Here is a 19827-nt window from a genome sequence, read left to right on the forward strand (position 1 = left end):
GCTTGGAAGGTTGGGGGCGTCTCTTCGTTTTCCATCAGGCCTTTCTCATTTGAGTGGGTTTGTACTTTGGAATCTGTGTGTTGGGGTGGTCTCCATGGCAACCAGACACCTACAGCTAGTTGTACTGATTGATGGTGATGTTTCCTGCTGCTGTGTTTAGGATTAGGCTTGACTGAGAGTAACTGAGACCTGGAAAACAGTGGCTTCAACAAGGAAGACTCTTGTTGGGTAGGAGAAATCCAGGGACTGTGGCTGGGAAAGTAAGTCACCGGGATCCGGACTCCTTCCTTGCTCCCGGCTCTGCCCCAGCGGCGAGCCTTCTGTCTTCCTTCTCTTTGCATCAGCCAGGTTCATGCATGATCGGGAAACGAGCTCCGTCTGGCATCAGGGAGGCAGAAAATGTCCACGCCGACCCAGTGCCGATGGCCAGAGGTAGAGGCGCCCTCGGATGTTGGTACACTCCGAGGGTCAGGTTTTCTCCATCTCCTGGTTCTTCTTTCTTCTGTGGCGGCTCCTCTTCAGTGTCAACATCTCTGACGTGAGAGGCCAGGCTCCAGTCTGGAGGAAGGAGGAGTCTTTCTTCTGTAGCTCACACGGTCTTGGAATTGAGTTTCCTGGGCAGGGAGTAACTGGCAGGACTTGGGTTATGTGCTTATCCCTGAATGCTGATGCCGTTGCCACGGGGATGGGGTGTGTCAGTCAGGCCTGGGCCCTGGGCCCTGTCCCCCCTCCCTCCATTCGATAAAACGACTAATAGTGGGGGAGGGGGGAGATGAATAGACATTCAGTAGCCTACATATAGCCAATGTCCCGCACACCCATGTGTCAGTTAGAAACCACCCCAAACTTAGTGGCTTAGTCAACAGCAGTCTGTTATTTCTTATGGTTCTGGGTTGGCTGGGCTCAGCGGGGAGGTTCTTCTGGTCTTGCCCCAGGTCCCTCATGAGGCTGCAGACATCTGGCAGCTCATCTCAGCTGGAGGGTGTCACAGGGCCTCACGCGTGGGTCTGGGCCTTGGTGCTGCCTGTTGTCGGCTCTGTCCACGTGGTGGCTCCCGGGTCAGCAGTGTAGCGCAGGCTTCCTTCCACGACGGGAGGGGAAGAGTTCCGAGAAGGTGCAGATGGAAACTGCAGGGTCTCAGGAGGCCTAGACCCGGGAGCAGACACAGAATCAGTCCTGTCACCTCTGATTGGCCAAAGCAGGTGACAAAACCCCCCCAGATTCAATGGGTGGGGAAAGCCTGGTGGGAGGAGCCTGCAAAATACCGTGGCCCTGTCCTGGCACTGCCACGCCCTGCAGCCGTGGTTTCTGATGGCCAGCTGTCCTTCTAGAACCCTCTTCCTCCACGGCCGCCATTGCCGGCCGTCACTGGCCCCCGCGTGGCCTCTTCTTCCTCTTTTCTCCGCCCTGCCTCTTGGCTTCCCTTTGGGCCCACTCCCACCCACAGAGGAAATGCTGGCTTTGAAAGTTCCCATTCAGTTTGCTGACTTAACCACCCGAGGACCCAGCAACGCTATGGTTTGTCCTTTGTGAGCAGCAGAGAAGCAAAACCTTTATGGGCCCAAGTTCGTCACAGGTGCCCAGGGCTCCCGAGAGGAGAGGCTTTGGGCTAAATTGGTCCCAGTCCCAGGGCTGTGTTGTCCTGGAAGCAAGGATCAGCTATGGTCGCGGGGGCATTCGGTGGCCAACAGTCAGGCAACCTCGCTGGAAGCTTTTCCATCACAGCCGCTCTTGAGAGCGGGCGCGTCCAGGCTGTGGCATTGGATGGGGCCGGGAGAAATGCCCCTTCTCCCATTTTGTGCTTCAGCATCAAGTGGTTTTGTTCACTGTATGACTGAGACATTTTTTAAGGATAAAAAGTTCTTTCCAACCCAGGCTTCCGTCTTTGCAGGGGAGGCTGCCTCATTTTATGAATGTGATTTATGGGGGTGAAGAACGTTTTGCCGAGGACAGAGCAGTGGAGAGCGAGCCCATCCTGGTGTTTCTCGGGTGGGGGTGTGGGCAGAGCAGAGGGAAGGTGCCAGACTGTGGTTTCTATTCATTTCATTGTCCCCCTGAGCGTGGTGACGAACTTGGAGGCCCTGGAGCTGTAATCATGGCTGGGAAGCCTCGCTGGCCGCCTTTCCCAGGGCCCGGTGAGGGTGGGGTGCAGGGTGGAGCTAAGGGCTTTCTTGACCTCGCTGCACTCCGTCCCTGATGCCTCCCACGAGGATGGGCCCTGGGGAGTGTCTCTGTCGGCCAGCCCTTTCCCAGTGGAGAGGAGCCTCTCTGGGCACCGAGGCCAGGGAGCAGAGCTGGGATCCTCCGCAGTAACAGAGCGTCCGGGCGCAGACAGGGCGTCTGGAGCCCTTGAGCTGTGTTTCTAGCTGAGCTGCCTACAATCTCTGTTTTTAGCGGCAAGTCCTGTTACCTCTGGCTTCTCGCAGCTCCACAGAGACTGACATCCGTGCCCTCCCACCTCCTGCGAATGGTGGGAAAGTACAGCCCCGACTGTGGTGCTTCTGTGCCTCCGGAGCAGGGAATGAAATACCAGGGAGGTGAACCCTGTAATGGCTGCTGTTGGAAGCTGGTCGTTGTCAGGCTGCCCTGACTTTTGCTGCTGCTGCTGTTAATCCTCACCCGAGGATATTTTCCCATTGATTTTTAGATAGAGTGGAAGGGAGACGGGGAGAGAGAGAGAGAAGCATTGATGTGAAAGAGACACATCCATTGGTTGTCTCCTCATGACTCTGAGCAGGGCTGGGGATCAGATCTGCAACCCAGGTACGTGCCCTTGACCGGGAATCGAACCCATGACCCTTCAGTTTGAGGGCCAGTGCTCTAACCGCGGAGCCACATTGGCCATGGTGAGGTGCCCTGATTTTTGATCTCACATCTGACTTCAGCACTGGCCGTGAGCTGTTTCCCCAAACTGGCCCAACAGCTGATGGGCCAGCACCCCGGGCTGATGGAGAGTCGGCTCCAGGGGGTGTGTGCCTTTGACAAGCTAGTGAAGGGAAGCCTTTGTGCACCTGTGCAGATCTTTTTCTTTCTTTTCCCGGAGCATCTCTTTGGAAACCTCTCTCAGTTTCTGAAGTTCTGGTCTTCTTGTGAAGAAATGAACCATGACAGCCCTGAGACTAAGTGAGTTAGTTCTCCAGGGCGGTGGAAAAAATTTATATTTGTTAAACGCGTAAACAAGGGGAAAACAGATTAGTATGGTATTTAAGGCAGGGGGAAGGGGCACAGAGTCATTGCCTGTGTATAGGCTGTAAGTAGATTGCCGATCCGAATTTGCCAGACACTTTGCAATCGTGCATGAGGAAAACCTTGGGGTGGGGGCGCCCAGAAGCTGGCAGTGGGGAACACTGCATCCTACGGGCTCACGAGCCCCACACATTATCAGGTGACATTGCTTTATTGCTTTCTATTTTCCAAAGCGTGCTCCCTGTCCATTACCCCACCTGACCCCCACAGTGATCCTGCAGCTGTAGGTTTTATTATTTGCATGTACTAGATGAAGGTTGTGGTGCGTTCCATGCTGAGCTCCTTTGTCTGACCTGGGCATGGGATGGAGGGCAAGGGGGAAAAGAAGGGAGCCCCCCACTGGTCCTCTTGCACTCTTCCCTGCACCCCAGTGTGCCAGGCACCGTTTTAGACACTGGGGATAAAGCACTAACCAGTAAACTGCCCTCGTGGGACTGCCATTCTAGCAGAGAGAGTCACATGGCAAACAAACTGTACAATAACACATACAGCATGTCAGACAGATGAGCATGATGGAGAACCATAAAGGAAAGGAGAATAGAGTGTCCTGGTGGGGGTGGGAGTTATGAATATTGCAGTCTTAAAAAGAGCAAATCAGTAAAGTTGCTAAGAAAGTGTATCTGACATGAGAGGCTCACAGTAATTTTTTTGTTTTTGTTTTTTCTATATAGTGAACAAATAAACAAATGCTCAAATGGATGGATGGATGAATGGAGGATGGATGGATGGATGGATGGATATAGACAGATGGATAGATGGATGGGTATGGATGGATGATGGGTAGAAGGATATGGATGGATGGATATGGATGGATAGATATGGATGGATGGGTAGATGATGGATACAAATGGATGGATGGATGAATGGATGGATATGGTTGGGTGGATATGGATGGCTGATGGGTGGATGGATCAGTGGATGGATATAGATGGATGGATGTTGGTTGGAAGGATATGGATGATGGATAGATATGGATGGATGATGGGTGGGAGGATATGGATGGATTGATGGATGGATATGGATGGATGATGGATGGGAGGATATGGATGGATGATGGGTGGGATGATATGGATGGATTGATGGGTGGATATGGATGGATGATGGGTGGGAGGATATGGATGGATTGATGAGTGGATATAGATGGATGATGGGTGGGAGGATATGGATGGATGATGGGTGGGAGGATATGGATGGATTGATGGGTGGATATGGATGGATGATGGGTAGGAGGATATGGATGGATGGATGGATGGGTGGATGGAAGGCAGAGGAGGATGAGTCCTACCTCCTATAGATCTGTGCTTCCTTTGAGAGCCTTAGTATACCTAAATATTTTCATACTCCCCCACCCCATTATCATGAATCAGTGTGGAGCACCCCAAGTAGGACCTCACTCATGTGGCCCCTGGAGAGGATAGCCCCTCCCTGCTGGAGAGAGCCAGCATCCAATGGCTTGGAACAGGAATGCTTCTGGGGCTCTGGAGCTTGAGTTGGGGGGTAATTGTTGCCAACTGGCCAAGGGAGAGGTTGCCTTATCATGTATTCTACCTTGGCCTTCTTAGTGTGGACCTAGTTCCCAAAGCCTTTGTCTCTCTGGGAGCATGGTCAAGAGTTTTCTCCTTGAGGAAACAGCATCTCATTTCCCCACCCCAGTCTACCTGGACCAGCATCTGTAGCTCTCGGTCTATTCTATACAGCAGTCGTCTGTGCATTCCAGTTGTCTGTTCACGTCCCCCTTCCCAAACCAGGTGCACCTGGCGGGCAGGGGCTGTCTTGGTCACTGTTGAGCATTGGTCCCTAGTCCAGGGATTCGAACGTAGCCGGCGTTCAAAAATATTTTTAAAGTTAAGTGTTGCATGAGCGTGGTATATGCAGTAGAGGTTTTCTCGGGGTTGGCTGCCTTTAGGCCCACCCACTCTCTCCCGATCGTCCGTGTGCCCTGAGTTACATCCCTGGAACACCAGAACGAAATCTCAACAAGTAGGCGGTGAGAAACCCCTCCCCACGGAGGCTAGGAGGAAGTCGGTCCTTCTGGTTCTCCCAGTGAAGGAAGAAACTAATTGAATGTAAACTCATTACATCTCTGAAGCACTTTGAAAATTTCCCCATGATTTAATTATGATGAACTTCTCAGGATGTGGTCATGCCAGGAAATGTCTCAAACCGTCAGCGGCTGGGGTGAGCTCAGGGCAGGGGGCCCTGGGCACTGAGCGGTGGGGCCTTTTTCGGGTGGACGAGCACTCTGCTGTGACGATGGGCTCTGGAGCCTCCTTGCTGGGGTTCGACCCTGGTTTCTCCACTGATGAGTTGAGTGAGCTTGGGCTCGGCGCTTAGACTGTAAGCTCATCTGAAAGTGTGAGAGGGGATAACTGGCTCCTTCACAGGGCTGTAGGGTAGACGAATAAGTAAATATGTTTGAAGCACTCAGCATGATGAGAGGCACTTATTAAATACCCGATACATTTTTTTTTTTTTGTAATCCTTACTTGAGGATATTTTTCCATTGATTTTTTAGATAGAGCAGAGGGGAGGGAGAGAAGGAGAGAGAGAGACACATTGATGTGAGACACATCGATGGGTTGCCTCCTGCATGACCCTAACTGGGACCAGGGATCAAACCTGCAACCCAGGTATGTGTCCTTGTCTGGGAATCGAACCCAAGACCCTTCCCTGTGCTGGCCGACACTCTAACCGCTGAGCTAAACTGGCCAGGGCTTGATTGTTATTATCTGACATCAAGGGAAATGGGTGTTGGACACGAGGAATTTGGGATTGGCGTAAGGCAGTATTATGGTTTTGGATCCCTCTTATTCATCCCCAGTTGATTATCTGCTCTGCACAGACTCCTCCAAACCTTTCTTTCCAGCAGCATGACCTTCTATACTTTCTTGTTTATATATAATTAAAAGAAAGGGATCATGTCGTACATCACATCCGTTTACTTAATGTGTCCTGACCTCTTCCTTATCTCGGTGGATGTGTGATAGGTGTTTTCTCCTTTATTGAGGTATAACTGAATTACGCTAAGCTGCACATGTGGCAGTGGTATTGTTTACCAGTGACTTTTTGGACATTTAAGGTGGGCTCGATTTTTTAGAATCATTGTTTATTTGTGTCAGGGTAAGAGATGCACCCAGCTAGAAAGAGCAAATGTTAATGAAAGGCTTATACAGAAAAAAATAAAAGCAGCCCTCCCCTCTTCCTCCACGGCCCCATCCTCCTTTTCAGAAGTAACCACTTTTGTCTGTTTCTTGTGAAAATCTCCCCGACATGGCTAAATGAATTCACTCTGCAAGTCCTTGATTTGGAGCCGCAGCCTTGGGTCGAGGGACCGGAGTTTCAGTCTCTTTAATCATTTCCCCGCAGGTCCTGTGCTCTCTCTTTATTGGTCTTATTAGTGGGCGCTTGGACTTCCTGGACCGAGCCTCTCGTTTTCCTCGCTCTTCTCCTGTTATTTCATCATCTCTCTGCTGTTTTCTGCGCGGGGGGAAATTCCATGGACTTTAACCCCATAAAAAGAGCAAATGTTTCTTTTTGTTGTTGTTGTTTTCATGGTTTCAGTTTTTGAAAAGTCTTCCTTGTCCTGCCTGTGGTGTTCTCCCCTCTGGCACCCTGTCCTTTCTCCTGGGTCTATTCCGGGGGTTCATACCCCTCATGTTAATCATCGTTTTTTCTCCTTTAGGGGTTCCTTCCCTGAATTCTTGGGCTTCCTTCTGAAATCCTTCGTTTTTCCTGGTTGGTTATTTTCTCCCTCAGCCTCTGCTCTGATAGTAGAGACAGAGCACGTGCGTGTGTGGATTGGAGCGTTTAGACGCTTTAGGCCAGTTTTTGTGCGAAGAATTTGATGTGCGTTATTGCATCCAGTCCTCGCAGTGGCTCAAGGAAGTCAGCACCACCTTGGAGATGGGCAGAAGGTCAAGAGCAGGGACTCAAGAGCCACTCTGGCTGGGATTGAATCTTGGCTCTGCGACTTACCAACTGCACGACTTTGTTAATTACGTAACTGCTCCGTGCCTCAGTTTCCCCATATGCGAAGAAGGCATAACGTAGCTGACCCTTAATGTTAGGAAGAGTAAGAAAGTTCCTGGCACACGGTCAGTCTTTGTGTGAATGTTGTTATTGGTATTAATTTCACTTAAAAAGTTTTTTTTTTCTTTATTGATTTTAGAGAGAGAGGAAGGGAGAGAGAGAGAGGGATAGAAACATTGATGAGAGGGAACATCTATTGGCCGCCTCCTGCATGTCCCCCACTGGGGATCGGGCCCACAACCTGGGCAAGTGCCCTGACTGGGAATCGAACCGGCAACCTCCTGATGCATGGGTTGACATTTAACCACTGAGCCACACCGGCCGGATGTTATTTTTATTTTTAATTTTTTTCATCCTCACCCGAGGACATTTTTCCATTTTTTGTTCAGATAGAGTGAGAGGGAGAGAGAGAGAAACATCAACGTGAAAGGGCTACATCGAGTGGCTGCCACCCGCACGACCAACCAGGGGACAAACAGCAACCAAGGTACATGCCCTTAGCGGGAACCGAACCCGGGTCTCTCTGGACCGCAGGCCGACGCTCTAACTGCTGAGCCAAACTGGCCAGGGCACCGGCCGGACATTATTAATTTCATTTTACTTGCGTTTCTATCTCTCTTATTTCCATTTCCATATGAAGAAATAGTAGTTCTGGAGAGAGGATTCTCTTGCCCACGGTGTCCCAGCCGGGAGCTTGAAATGGTGGAGCTCAGATTGGAGTCAGGTAGACTGACTCCGGAATCATGCCTTTGCCGCTGTGATGTACTGTTCACAAGGTGGGAGGGAGAGGGGAGGAAGTGGGGGGGCCTGCCCCCAATGGCTGAGTTGCCAGAGAGGATACAGGATGGTCAGTTAAACTTGAATTTAGTTAAGTACTATCTGCCTGCCTATCTATCTATCTATCTATCTATCTATCTATCTATCTATCATCATCTATCTGTATATTTTTTTTAGTACAGGATGTCTAAAATAAAGATAACTACTAATTGTTCATCTGAAATTCAAATGTAACTGTTTCCTGTATTTTTACTTGCGAAGTCAGGCAAACCTAGGTGGGGGCCTTTTCATGCTCCATCTAGTTCCTTCTTGAGATTAGGCCCATCACTCCTGACTCTTGCTCCATCCCCCCAGGTCGCTGCCGCCATGCTGGTGGGAGTCTCTCGCATCCTTCAGGAGAGTTAGGACAGAAACCACTTGCACAACCCGTGTTTTCATGAGTGATGAGAATGACATGTGGTTTTGTTTGGAATAAGGGATGGCATTTTCCTTCTCCTTGACCATGGAGATCCTGCCTCGAAGCCTCAATTTTGAGCAGAGAGAGGCACAAAGCCAGTAGTTGGGCGGGTTGTCACCTCTCTGCAGGGGGATCAGGGACGCAGGGCAGAGGCTTCTCCTACCTAGGTGTTTGCCTTTTTCTCAATGGGCTCACTCTCCTCCTCCCAATGTTGGCAGTGGCTGCTTCGTAAGGAGCCAGACCCAGGACAGATGGGATGAGCGTGAGTGGGTGGAGGTGGTGCTGGGTGGGGAGGGCTTGACCAGCTGGTGCGATCGTCTATCAACAGGCCAAAGCTGAGAGGGTGCTGATGGGTCGGTGGCTGGGAGCCATGGAGAGGGTGCTCTGGGCAGTGTTAGGCTCTCACTGTCTTGGTGACCAGCTGTGAAAAGTTCAGTAAAGAAGCCCGCCCCCCATTTTTTAGTCTACATTGGAGTTAATGGGTTTGGCATCTAGCCAGTGTGAGCCTACCTTGGAAGGACTGAAGTAATTAGCATACTGGCCCTTCTCCGTCATTCAAACAGCAGGTCTCTGGAAGAGGAGTGGCGAACTCCAACAAAGGTCTAGATGGTGTTTGACTGTGGAGCCCCGTGGTGTTATTTTGGGTGTAGCTGCCATCACTGCAGCGGGTCCTCCAGCCCAGCGGGTGTCTCACACACCAGAGTTGCCGAGTACATGCGTCTCGAGTTGAATCGCTCTCGGGAATGGGAGCTCAGATTTGGAACAGGGCTGGGCTCTGACGGACAGCTCATGGTTAGCCCATGCCCTCCGTTTCGGCAGAGTAGGTTAGAAGTCAGTTGCTGCTCAGTATGTCTGCAGCCTGGCTATGTCTTGGGTGGCTGTCTTTCCTCGAAGACACTCAGTGCAGTCTGGGTTACCAGCAAGACTTGTGGCCACTGGAAGTGGACGCCAAGAGGTCCTTTCAGGTACGGTTTCTGAGCTTGTCGAATACTGCGGATACTCGGTGTTCAAGAATGCCTGACTCGCCCTGGCCAGTTTGGCTCAGCGGTTAGAGAGTCCCAGGTTCGGTTCCCGCTAAGGGCACGTACTTCGGTTGCAGTTTTTGTCCTCGGCCTCAACAGGGTCATGTGGGTGGCAGCCAGTCAATGTGTCTCTCTGACATTGACCTTTCTCTCTCTCTTCCCCCCTCTCTCCCTCCCACTCTATCTGAAGATAAATGCAAAAATGTCCTTGGTTGAGAATAAAAAAAAGAACGCCTGACTCAGTCTGGGCCTTGTCCTTGTCAGGGACTGGGCGGTTGTGCTGAATGGCCCAACCCACAGAGGGACTGCTTTAGGGTGCACCCTGTAACCTGGGTCCCCAGGATACTCTTCGTGGTGCAAATGTGGCTGTGTGAACCTGGGCAGCCTTCCTCAGGCCTTAAAAAATGCATGTAATTTACATATATGTCCAGGTCTTAAAGTGTCAGCCCGATGAGTTTAGACAGTTTTATACGCCTGTGTAACCACCATTCAAAACCAGATACAGAACATTTCTGTCACCCCAGAAAGAGCGCTGTTACCTAAGTCAATGCTGCCCCTCCTCTGGGGTGACCCTTTTATGACTTCTGTCACCATTGACTCGTTTTGCATAATCTTGTACTTAAGTGGAATCATGTTTTATTTACACACACACACAGCATTCTTTCATGCAGTGTCATCATTTTGAGATTTATGTATGTTGTGATAGCAGTCGTTTTACCTTATTGCTAAAGAGTATCTTATTTTATAAATATTCTCCAGTGTGTTTATCCATTCTGTTGGTGATGGGTGTCTGGGTGGTTGCCAGGTTTGGGCTATGAATAAAGCTACTGTGTCTTGTGTAAGTCCTATGTCGATGTAGATTTCTCCTGGGGCAGCCGTGTAGGAGAGGAATCACTGGGTCATAAGGTAGATTTTTCTTTAAGCTCAGTGCTCTTTCCTAGTTCGGAGAGCGCACACAGACGTCGAGGCCAACCCCTGCCCGTCACTTTCACTGGGTACCTGTAGCTAACGAGTCAAAAGATCTGCATCAACTAGTCACCGTAATTGAAGCTGAATGTAAATGATGATTACTTTGAGCTGTTTGGTTTAATTCCATAAAATCACACGAAGCTGATGTATTATGAGGACTTTTTGATAAAAGCAAATTAGCCTCAGAGGTTGCCCCCGTATGAGTTTGATTCACGTCGAGACATGACTAATCCTTGACATGCCAAATTGGGCAGTTGAGTCAATGCAAAACTCACGTGGCCACCCATCGGGGCTTTTGCCGGGTGACTCAGTACTGAGCAGACATGGATGGCCTCATTCTGGGGGGGCGCATGCAGATTTCTCCCTTCATCCCCGGCCCTCTGCCTCCATTCTGATCAGGCCTCGCCACCCGCCCTGTGGATTTTGTCAGTGACCCAGTGGCCGGTCTGTTGGTTTCCTTCTCGGAGGATCTGTTCCAGTAGGTCGTGGCAGGGCCATGGCTTCTGCATTTTGAAAACTCCAGGCAGTTCTGGTATGCAGCCCGAGTTGTAAACAGCCCACCCGTTGTCTTAAGTCCAAGCCGTTCTGCCAGCCTTCTTAATTGTACCCAGCTACCTCATGGTGCCGCAGCATACATCCGCTTTTTCAGCCGGGCTGCTCGCCCTGCATCACAAGCTCCGGCTTGTTTGCCTCCCAGACCAGACCCCTCACTCTCCTCCCAGCTCACACGGCCCCTTCCTTTCCAACCATGTCCAGCTGTCAAGAGCTCTTCACTGGGTTCTTTGGCGTTCTACTATTTTACAGCGTTCCATCTCCTTTCACGGAATGACCACGTTCTCATCTGTCGTTTCAGATGCCTTGTCTATGTATCATGTCAGACATCTGCTGTAGACTCTCTTACTATGGTATGCAGCCAGGACCCAGATCACCTTTGCATCCATCTTCCTCCCTCTCAGTCCCCTAGAATCCAGCATAATGTTGATCGTGCAGTAGTCACTCATTAGGCACCTACGAATTGACTTGTACAAATTCATTTTATATCTGATTGGGAGAGAGTTGGACGCATTACTTGGCTTCTGTACTTTCAGAGTAATTATTTGTATGGATTGCAAGTGCCTAGTCCTACTTATACAGGGGCTTTGGGGTTAGAGTCTGTGTTCATTTGCTTCAACAAACATTGATGGAGGACCCGCCCTAGCAGGCCTGGAGTTTGGTGCTGTTATGTTGAACTCTGTGTACCCGTCTCTGTAGACCTGTGTGCACCTTACGTGTAGAGACACCTTATGTGTGTCACTGAGTAACACACACTGATGCTCCGTGCATTGTTAGTGATCGGTGTGCAGTGTCTCTCTCTCCCTGTTCCATGAAGGGGAAGTTTTGTTTTTTTTGGCTTGGATTTTCTTCTAGTCTTTAAGCTGTCATTACTATCATAAAATAAATGCTTAACTGCCCCCATCGTGCCTGAATGTTCTGATGTATTCCTTAAGGAACTCTTCACCAATTCATTTATATTTCCAGAGCTGAAATTGTCCCCACATGAGCACTTAAGCAGAAATGAGAAGGTTTGCGTGCTGTAGGCTAGGGACTTAGCTGATCGTTTTTGACAATTCTGTGCTGGTACCTCTGACACCAGAGGGAAATTAATAGCATTATAAAGTATGGATCCCTGTGGTATTTTGCATGATATTTTGAGGAAAAGGAGCATATGAGTTTTGCTAGGTTTGGGGAATTACTGAAGGGAAATGTGGAGTTTTCTGTGAGAGCTTGCAACTATCTGCTGCTTTCAAGTGTCTTCTCCAGTTCCTTTCAGTTTTCTGGTGTCAGGCTGTGATTTAGGCGCTTTTAACAAAAACACACAGTTCAGATGGGTGTCTCATCATCGGGCAGAGACATTTCCGGAAGTGGAATTTCTGTATGTAGCAGCATTCCCACCACTGAATTTTCACTGTGAAATCAGGGTCTGCTATTATTAAAATATTTAAAACCTGTATTATAAACATACTTATAATATTTACTTCTGCATATTTGTATCTTTTCAAATTATATTACCAGTTTATTTACCCCCCTCCCCCCAAGAAATGCGTGTGTAGTTTAAAACGTCAGGTGGTTCTACAGGGTTTATAACAGGAGCTAGCAGTCTGCTGGCCTCGCCACCCTGGCTCCTGCCTAGGGATGCACAGAGCAGCCGTTGTAGCTGTTTCTTCAGCGCTTTGTGTCCACATGTCTCAACTATGTGACCGCTGCTTGACCATTTCACCTTTAAAAGTATCTAATGACTTCCTAGGGTGGGAGGTAAGGATCTGCTTCTTCTATCCCTACTTCCATCCTATACTATTGATACATTACTTTTTCGTTTTTTTTTTAATCCTCACCCGAGGATATTTTTCTATTTATCTTCCAATAGAGCGGGAGGGAGAGAAAGGGAGAGAGAGAAGCATCGATGTGAGAGGGGCACATCGACTGGTTGCCTCCCATGTGACCCTGACTAGGGCCGGGCACGGAACTGCAACTGAGGTATGTGCCCTTGACCAGAATTGAACCCACGACTCATAGGTCCGCGGGGCCAACGCTCTACCGCTGAGCCAAACCGGCTCGGGCCGATACATTACATTTTTTAGGTTAGTTCAATAGTCCCGGCTTTGTAAATGGAATATTATTCAGCCATGAAAAGCAATGAGGTTCTGACGCATGTTACAGCAGGGTCAACCTTGCAAGCATTACGCTAAGTGGAATAATCAGACACAATGGGACAAATACTATGTGGTTCACTTGCATGGAATACCTAGAATAGGCAAGTTGGGAGAGACAGATAGTAGATCGGAGGTTACCAGGAGCTGGGGGGAGGGGAGAATGGGGAGTTATTGCTTAATGGGCCCAGGGCTTCTGTGTGGGGTGGTGAGGAAGGTTTGGGAATGGTGGTGATGTCTGAGTGTCATTAATGCCGCTGAATTGTAGACTTCAAGAAGTAAAATAGGTTACATGATTAAGACCGTAAATATGATTTATCTATCTCCTTCCTTGTGCACTCTTGTGTTTTCCAGAGTTAGTGAAGGTCTCATTTTCTCCTCTGCCTGCTGTCAGAAGTGTGAATCTTTCACAGTCAGACCTGTCGGGGCTCTCTGGTTTGCTCTTCCCAGGCGCCCTTCAGCCCCTCGTCCCTCCCCTCTGGGCTCTTGCTCTGCAGAAACACATCCTCGAGCCTCCTCCTGAGGGTGGTCTGCAGCCAGCCTCCCCGGACGCAGGACCTGAGCTGGGGACTCTCGTGCAGAGAATTTAGGGAAGGCAGGCTTTGGGAGATGGTGGCCAGGAGCGAGGGATGGACGGGGCTGGGGGCGAGGCTGAGCTGGGATGTGGGAGCACGCGGTTCACTCCCACGCAGCACAGATTTGCACGGTCCCCTCCTGTTCTCGGTGTGGTACCCTTACTCCTAGCTGGGCGGCGGGGCTAGGGGGAGGGGGCATCCCTGAGTGTCTGGTGGGACAGCGACATTGCTAAGGATGGAACGTGGGAGGGGTTGGGGGATGAGACGAGTGAGCATCCTCACCGGGATTGTGGTTTTAGATTGTTGATGGTGGGGGAGCAGGGCAGGCCCTGAAACGTGCGAGGAGAGAGGCCGCTGGGCAGGTCCCCCCGTGCGGGTCCTCCTTGGTGGGGCTTCACAGGCTGTTGAATTCAGAGCTAGTGAGACAGCAGACTGGGAGAGGGCTGGGTCAGGCCCCGGCATTGGGAAGGAGCCCACAGGCTTCCCGGACGGGCTCAGGGCGCCGAGCTGAGCCGTTTCCCCCTCCTTGGACGTTCTGCAAGCACTTGCGATTTTCTAGGCGTGGCACCGGGGCTTCTGCTGGGAGAGCCCAGCCCAGAGCAGCCGTGTGGGGACGAGGCCGGCAGGAGGGAAATCACCTGCTGCGTGGATTTGTCCTTCATTGTTGCTCTTCTGACATCTGGTTGTGTCAGCCGTGTGTTATTTTAGAGACGGAGGATGCAGATGTATTTTTTCAAGACAAGGCATAATTAAGTCATTTTTAGAAACCCATTCAGCATTTTACATGTCAGTGATGACTGCCATGTGGTGACGATGGGGTAGTGGGACTACTCCAGCCAAGACGTGCCTGCATTGATAGGAGAAAATGACCCTGGGTGTGTGTTTAGTCCGTGCAACGCTGGAGACTCTTCCACTGCATCGACCTCGCTGAGATTTGAACCCAACTTCATTGTCCTCTCTTTGCTCGTGTCTGTCCCCTCATGGAGGTGGTTGTGGTCCTGCTTGCTCAGTTCCCTGAATCTGCCACTGTGACCTTGAGAAAATTATCTTATTGCTGTGAGATTCAGTATCTTCATCTGCAAACAGCAAGAGAAAACAATATCTACCTCTCAGGGTTTTTGCGATGATAAAGGAAGATATCAAATGTGAAGCTTGCTCCCTGGAAATAGTAGGCGATCAATACGTGTCAGTTCCCGTCTTTCTTTGTAGCAATAGGAACGTTGATGAGACCCAGCTGACATTGACCCCCTGTCCCCAGGTATCTCAAAGCTGTCACACATCACAGAGAAAAGACACATTCTTTAGTGCTCCAGAGAACAGGCCTAGAGCTGATGTGTAAGAATGGGAGGGAGAGATTTCCACCGAGCACGAAGTATTCAATCAGAACAGTTTCTCACCAGTGTTATTGCCATTGGGGGCCAGATAACCCCCTGTTGTCAGGGGCTGTGCGTTGTCGGGTGTTGACAAGCGTCTCTGGCCTCTGGTCACTAGATGCCCCGAGTGTGACCACCAGCAGTGTCTCCAGACAGTGCCAGTGTCCCCCGGAGGGCAGAATCGCCCCAGCTGAGAACCACTGAAACAGAGGCGAGATGGCAGCAAACCAGACTTCATCTTCCCAAGGCCAACGCCGTTCTGCCCCAGATCGAGTTCTTACAACATTAGTTCCAGGAATTCTGGATTTTTTTTGGTTTGGGATGGCACCCACCACGGAGGGTTGAAGCCCTGACACCTGTGACATCGTAGGGTGCCGTGCGGACCCTAGAGAGCCCTGCAGCCCCGCGTGGGAGGCCTGCTGAGCTTGGGGTAACGGCCTGCTTGCTGTGTTTTTGCAGGTCATGCTGGCAGCCTCCTATTGGTCCCTCCTGGCCCCCGCTGTTGAGATGGCCACGTCCTCTGGGGGCTTCGGAGCCTTTGCCTTCTTCCCCGTGGCCGTGGGCTTCACCCTCGGAGCTGCGTTCGTCTACCTGGCCGACCTCCTGATGCCTCAGCTGGTGAGTACCGGCCGTCAAACGTGATGTGCGCTTTAGTACCTCTGCCCGACAGCCGGTGATGTCAAAATAGACACGGCAGCCCATTTAGAGCTTCTCTGTAGAGGAATTGAATTTGACGCGTCTCCTAGAAGGACACACGCTCTTGGTAACATGACTAATCAACCCCTTGGTTCCGTTTTGCTAAGTTCAGATTTTAAATGTCAGACTTCATTATAAATAGAGAGCGCAGCTGACATCCTGCTGCGTGGGGCCGTCTAAATGAACGGACCTAGAAACTGGTAGGAGTGAGTGACCCTCATCATGGTCCTGATCCTTAAGGGGCTTTTGATGATGGCACCGGGAGATGATGACACACCCGACGGACAGCGCAAGATCAGTGAGAAAGCATCGTGTCAATAAGGGCTTATTAATAGGAGGAGTAGGCGGGGAGCCTGGGCCGCCAGGCTCTGGGGGAGCCCACTTCTGCCATTTCCGGGTGGTGTGCCTGCCCCTGAGCTCCCTTCTCCCTCCTGTAACTTGAGGATTACTCCCTGCAGTGGCTGCAAAGTCAAAATTAAAAAATCTTAACAGGCCCCGGAGTAGGGCTGGTGGGTTGGGTTTGGGGAGTGAGCGTGTACAGAGGAGCGGAGTGAGAACCACAGCCTGAGGTCTGGCTGTGACCCCCACAGACAGCCAAGGCCAGACCGAGAGGTTGTAACCCAAGGCCATGGGCTAAAACCGGGTTGTCCGCAGGCGCCGCCGTCTGCAGAGAGGAACTGATGTCCGTGAGAACCCAGCGGGCTGAAGGCAGCCCATTAGACACCGGGTCCCCACAAGTCCTAGAGGTGGGCAGAGGCCCCCAGGAAAGGAGGGGGCACAGGAGAGACCCTTCGGGGGACAGTGGGGTCGAAGGCCGTTCATTCTGTTGGATCAGGGTGACCGAGGATCGGGTCGGGCTCACTGGACTCAGCTGGACACATGCCCCGGGAGGGAGGCTGGCGTTGTCTTCCCTGTCTACCTGTCTTCTTTCCTGCCTGGAATTCCCACCTGGAGAGGGAGAAGAAAGGGTTCCTGGGGGCTTGGCCCTGAGGCTAATGAGAGACCGATTCTTTGTGTGGCCGAAGGACAGTCTCTGGACCAGACGGTGGATGTTGACGGTTGGACGGGGAGCCAGGATATGTCTTTGAGGAAAATCCGTCATGTCGTTTTTCTTTTTTTCATCAAAAGCTTGAATGGCTGTGTAGTTTCTGCTCCCTGGACCCCCGGCTCCTCTCCGGAGCATGCATCTGCATGCTGGTAGCTGTGAGCCGTCCTCCATGTGGGCAGCCACGTTCTGCTCTCAGACCCCCGCCCCCCCCGGCAGTGATGAACCTGCTGTCGGGAGGCGTCCTCCTTGTTCTGGCAGGAAGACCTGGAGGGTCAGTGGACTTGATTCCCCATCAGCGGGCAGGGCTGGCTCAGCGGCTCTTCACGGCCCCTGAGGGGTCTCATTCTGCCTCCCACCTGGGCCCCACTGGGCTTCGAGGACAGAATCTTCCAGACAGCTCTTGGCAGTCACGATGGGTCCCCACTCACGGTACTGAGGGTGGGCCGGTTTGTACTGTACAGAGATGCCTTTTTTTAACCTTTTGTTTGACGTTTGTTCTAATGTGCGCTCTGAATATGGAGACGATCCCCGGGGGAAGTCTTGGATGGACTCCACAGAAAATCAGGAATGGTTTGGGAACGGCGGGAACATCTAAGGAGGGAATGAAAGGGGTCGGAAAAGGGCGAAGTAACCATCCGTGCCCAGAACCTCACTCATGGGCTGGAAGAGTCTGAGAGTAGATATGCTCTAGGACGTTTGAAAAGAAATTAATTCTCACTGTTGATATGAGAAGGGGAATTTGTCTCGGAAGGTCTTATAAATAGATAATAACTGTTTGTAATTGCTACAGTCACGGAATACAAATGTTGCTGTTTGGGGGGGGTGCTTGCAAGCAGCCTGTCCCCGTCACTCTGAGCCAGAGCGAAGGCGTTCCTTAGGGCAGCAGCCTGGGCCTGTGGAAGATGCTCTGTGGGGTCTGAGTTGACGGCTTCGGTCTGGAGCCCGCGGGGTCGTCCAGCATCGATCGAGGGCCCTTGGGAACGTAGGCTTCTGCGGGCTAGAGCTGGTTCCCAGTGCTCACTGTCCTGCGGGGTCCCGAGGCGGCTTGGGAGGCTGTGGGAGTTTGGGCAAGTTCAGCTTGAGATCTGTACAATTTGTGGTTCATTCCACCTTGTGATAGATCCCCACTGTTGAGCAGATAGCCTACAGACAGGAGGAAATTGTGGGAGCAGAGGCTCTGGCTGGAGCCCTGATGGAGGGGCCCCAGGATAGAGGGGTGCCTGCCTGCAGAAAACCCCAGGACCTCCTTTCTGTCCCCTGGGAGGAAGCCAGTCGGTCTCTGTGAGCAGTGCGAAAGTCCAGCGGGCAGAGGTGTGGCTGGCGGGATTCTGCAGCGACGCCCCGGACTTGAGCCCTTGCCCTGGGCCATTCACGCACAGTCCCACTGCCTGTCGGCACCAGACCCGCCGCCCTGGGCACTTCACAGACTCAGGGCCTGATGCGAAAGTCCAGCGGGCAGAGGTGTGGCTGGCGGGATTCTGCAGCGACGCCCCGGACTTGAGCCCTTGCCCTGGGCCACTCACGCACAGTCCCACTGCCTGTCGGCACCAGACCCGCCGCCCTGGGCACCTCACAGACTCAGGGCCTGAAGGCGGCAGGACTCCTGGGTTGGTGGGAAGGGCATGGTTAAGAAAGGACTCAGTTCTCCGACTCCCCTGCCCTTCATTCAGCCTTTTGGATTTATTTGTCCGCCTTTTGGAGCCGAAGCAAAACATGGCTCATAAAAAGCGTTTCACTCATCACAGCCTGTCCGGCTGAAGCCGCTGAGGCTGCGTTAACTTCGGCTGCATCAGACGCCTCTCCGAACGGCGCCCTGGTTGTTATTTGTTTATCTGGGGATAAAGTACAAAAGGCTCACGCGGTAGCAATTAATGGGAAACGCATTGCCAGAGATGTACAACGGCTTTGCCAAATGGCGTCTTTATGAGGGGGAGGTGGCGGGGGCTGGGCTGGGAGCCTGCAGCCCTCAGTCCGGGGAGCTGGCTGGCAGAGGCCGGGAGGGGGATTGAGGCTTGGGCCCCCTGAGCTGAGCCCTGGGCCCCTCCCTCAGGACGGCCCTAGGGAGAAACAGAATGGACACTGAACAGCTATTGATGTTGACATTTTGACAACAAAAACGTCAAAGATATTGACGTTTCTATGATCTTTGCAGGTTTGCTTGTCTATGAAGTTAAGTGGGAAGAGGAAGCCTTCACCTTCAGTTTAAAGGAGGGATTTTATTTATTTATTTCTTTGTGTCAATAACATTTTTTTTTATTAATTTATTTTGGTTATAGATGTTTCTCCTTTTTTTCCCCATTGACACCCTCCTCCCCATCCCTCCCACCCCGTCCCCAGCTTTGTTGTCCGTGCCCATCGTAAAGGAGGGATTTTATACGTGTGGGTAGAAGGGTAGGATGGGGAAGGAGGTAGGATGTGTGTCCCCAAGGCCCCTCGTCCTTCTTTTTAGTCACCATGTTAGTATTACATCAACACAAAAATCTCACTAGGAAATAAAAAATGTATGTGAAAATACCTTCCTGTTATAGACTGACTCCCTCCCAATTTATAATCCCCAGTGTGATGGTACTGGGAGGAGGGACCTTCTGTAGGTGGTCAGGCCACGGGGGTGGAGCCCTCAGGGGTGGGATTAGTGCCCTTTAACAGCGCCCCCGGGAGCTCCCTTCCGGCCTGGGAGCTCACAGCAAGGCGGCGCGGTCCATGGACCAGGAAGGAGCCTCATCAGCCTAATCTGCCAGAGCCTTGATCTTGGGCCTAGTCTGCAGAACTGTGCGAACACGTTCCTGCTGTGTGAGCTGCCCAGACCGTGGTAAGGGTTTGTGGGACAGTCCTAGTGGTCCGAGACACTCTCCTGTTCCCAGTCTGTCCCCAGAGTGACCATCGCCATCGGTTAGTGGGTATTCTCCAGGTCTCTTTTCTGTTTTTCTTTTTTCTTTGAGAAAAGCGGG

The 19827-nt window shown here is 51.5% G+C and overlaps 1 protein-coding gene across 3 annotated transcripts in view; it reads left to right on the plus strand.

The window, feature by feature from the left end:
* The window catches only part of SLC39A11 (solute carrier family 39 member 11), a 306424-nt gene that overhangs the window by 81033 nt on the left and 205564 nt on the right, over window positions 1–19827 (plus strand). For all 3 annotated transcript variants that reach the window (XM_036269192.1, XM_036269193.1, XM_036269190.1), the window contains exon 4: window positions 15595–15753. In XM_036269192.1, coding sequence (XP_036125085.1) covers window positions 15595–15753 — 159 coding nt within the window. The remainder of the gene's footprint in view (window positions 1–15594; window positions 15754–19827) is intronic.

Source organism: Molossus molossus, unplaced genomic scaffold, assembly GCF_014108415.1.
Source record: "Molossus molossus isolate mMolMol1 unplaced genomic scaffold, mMolMol1.p scaffold_m16_p_19, whole genome shotgun sequence".
In the NCBI taxonomy this organism is placed as follows: Eukaryota; Metazoa; Chordata; class Mammalia; order Chiroptera; family Molossidae; genus Molossus; species Molossus molossus.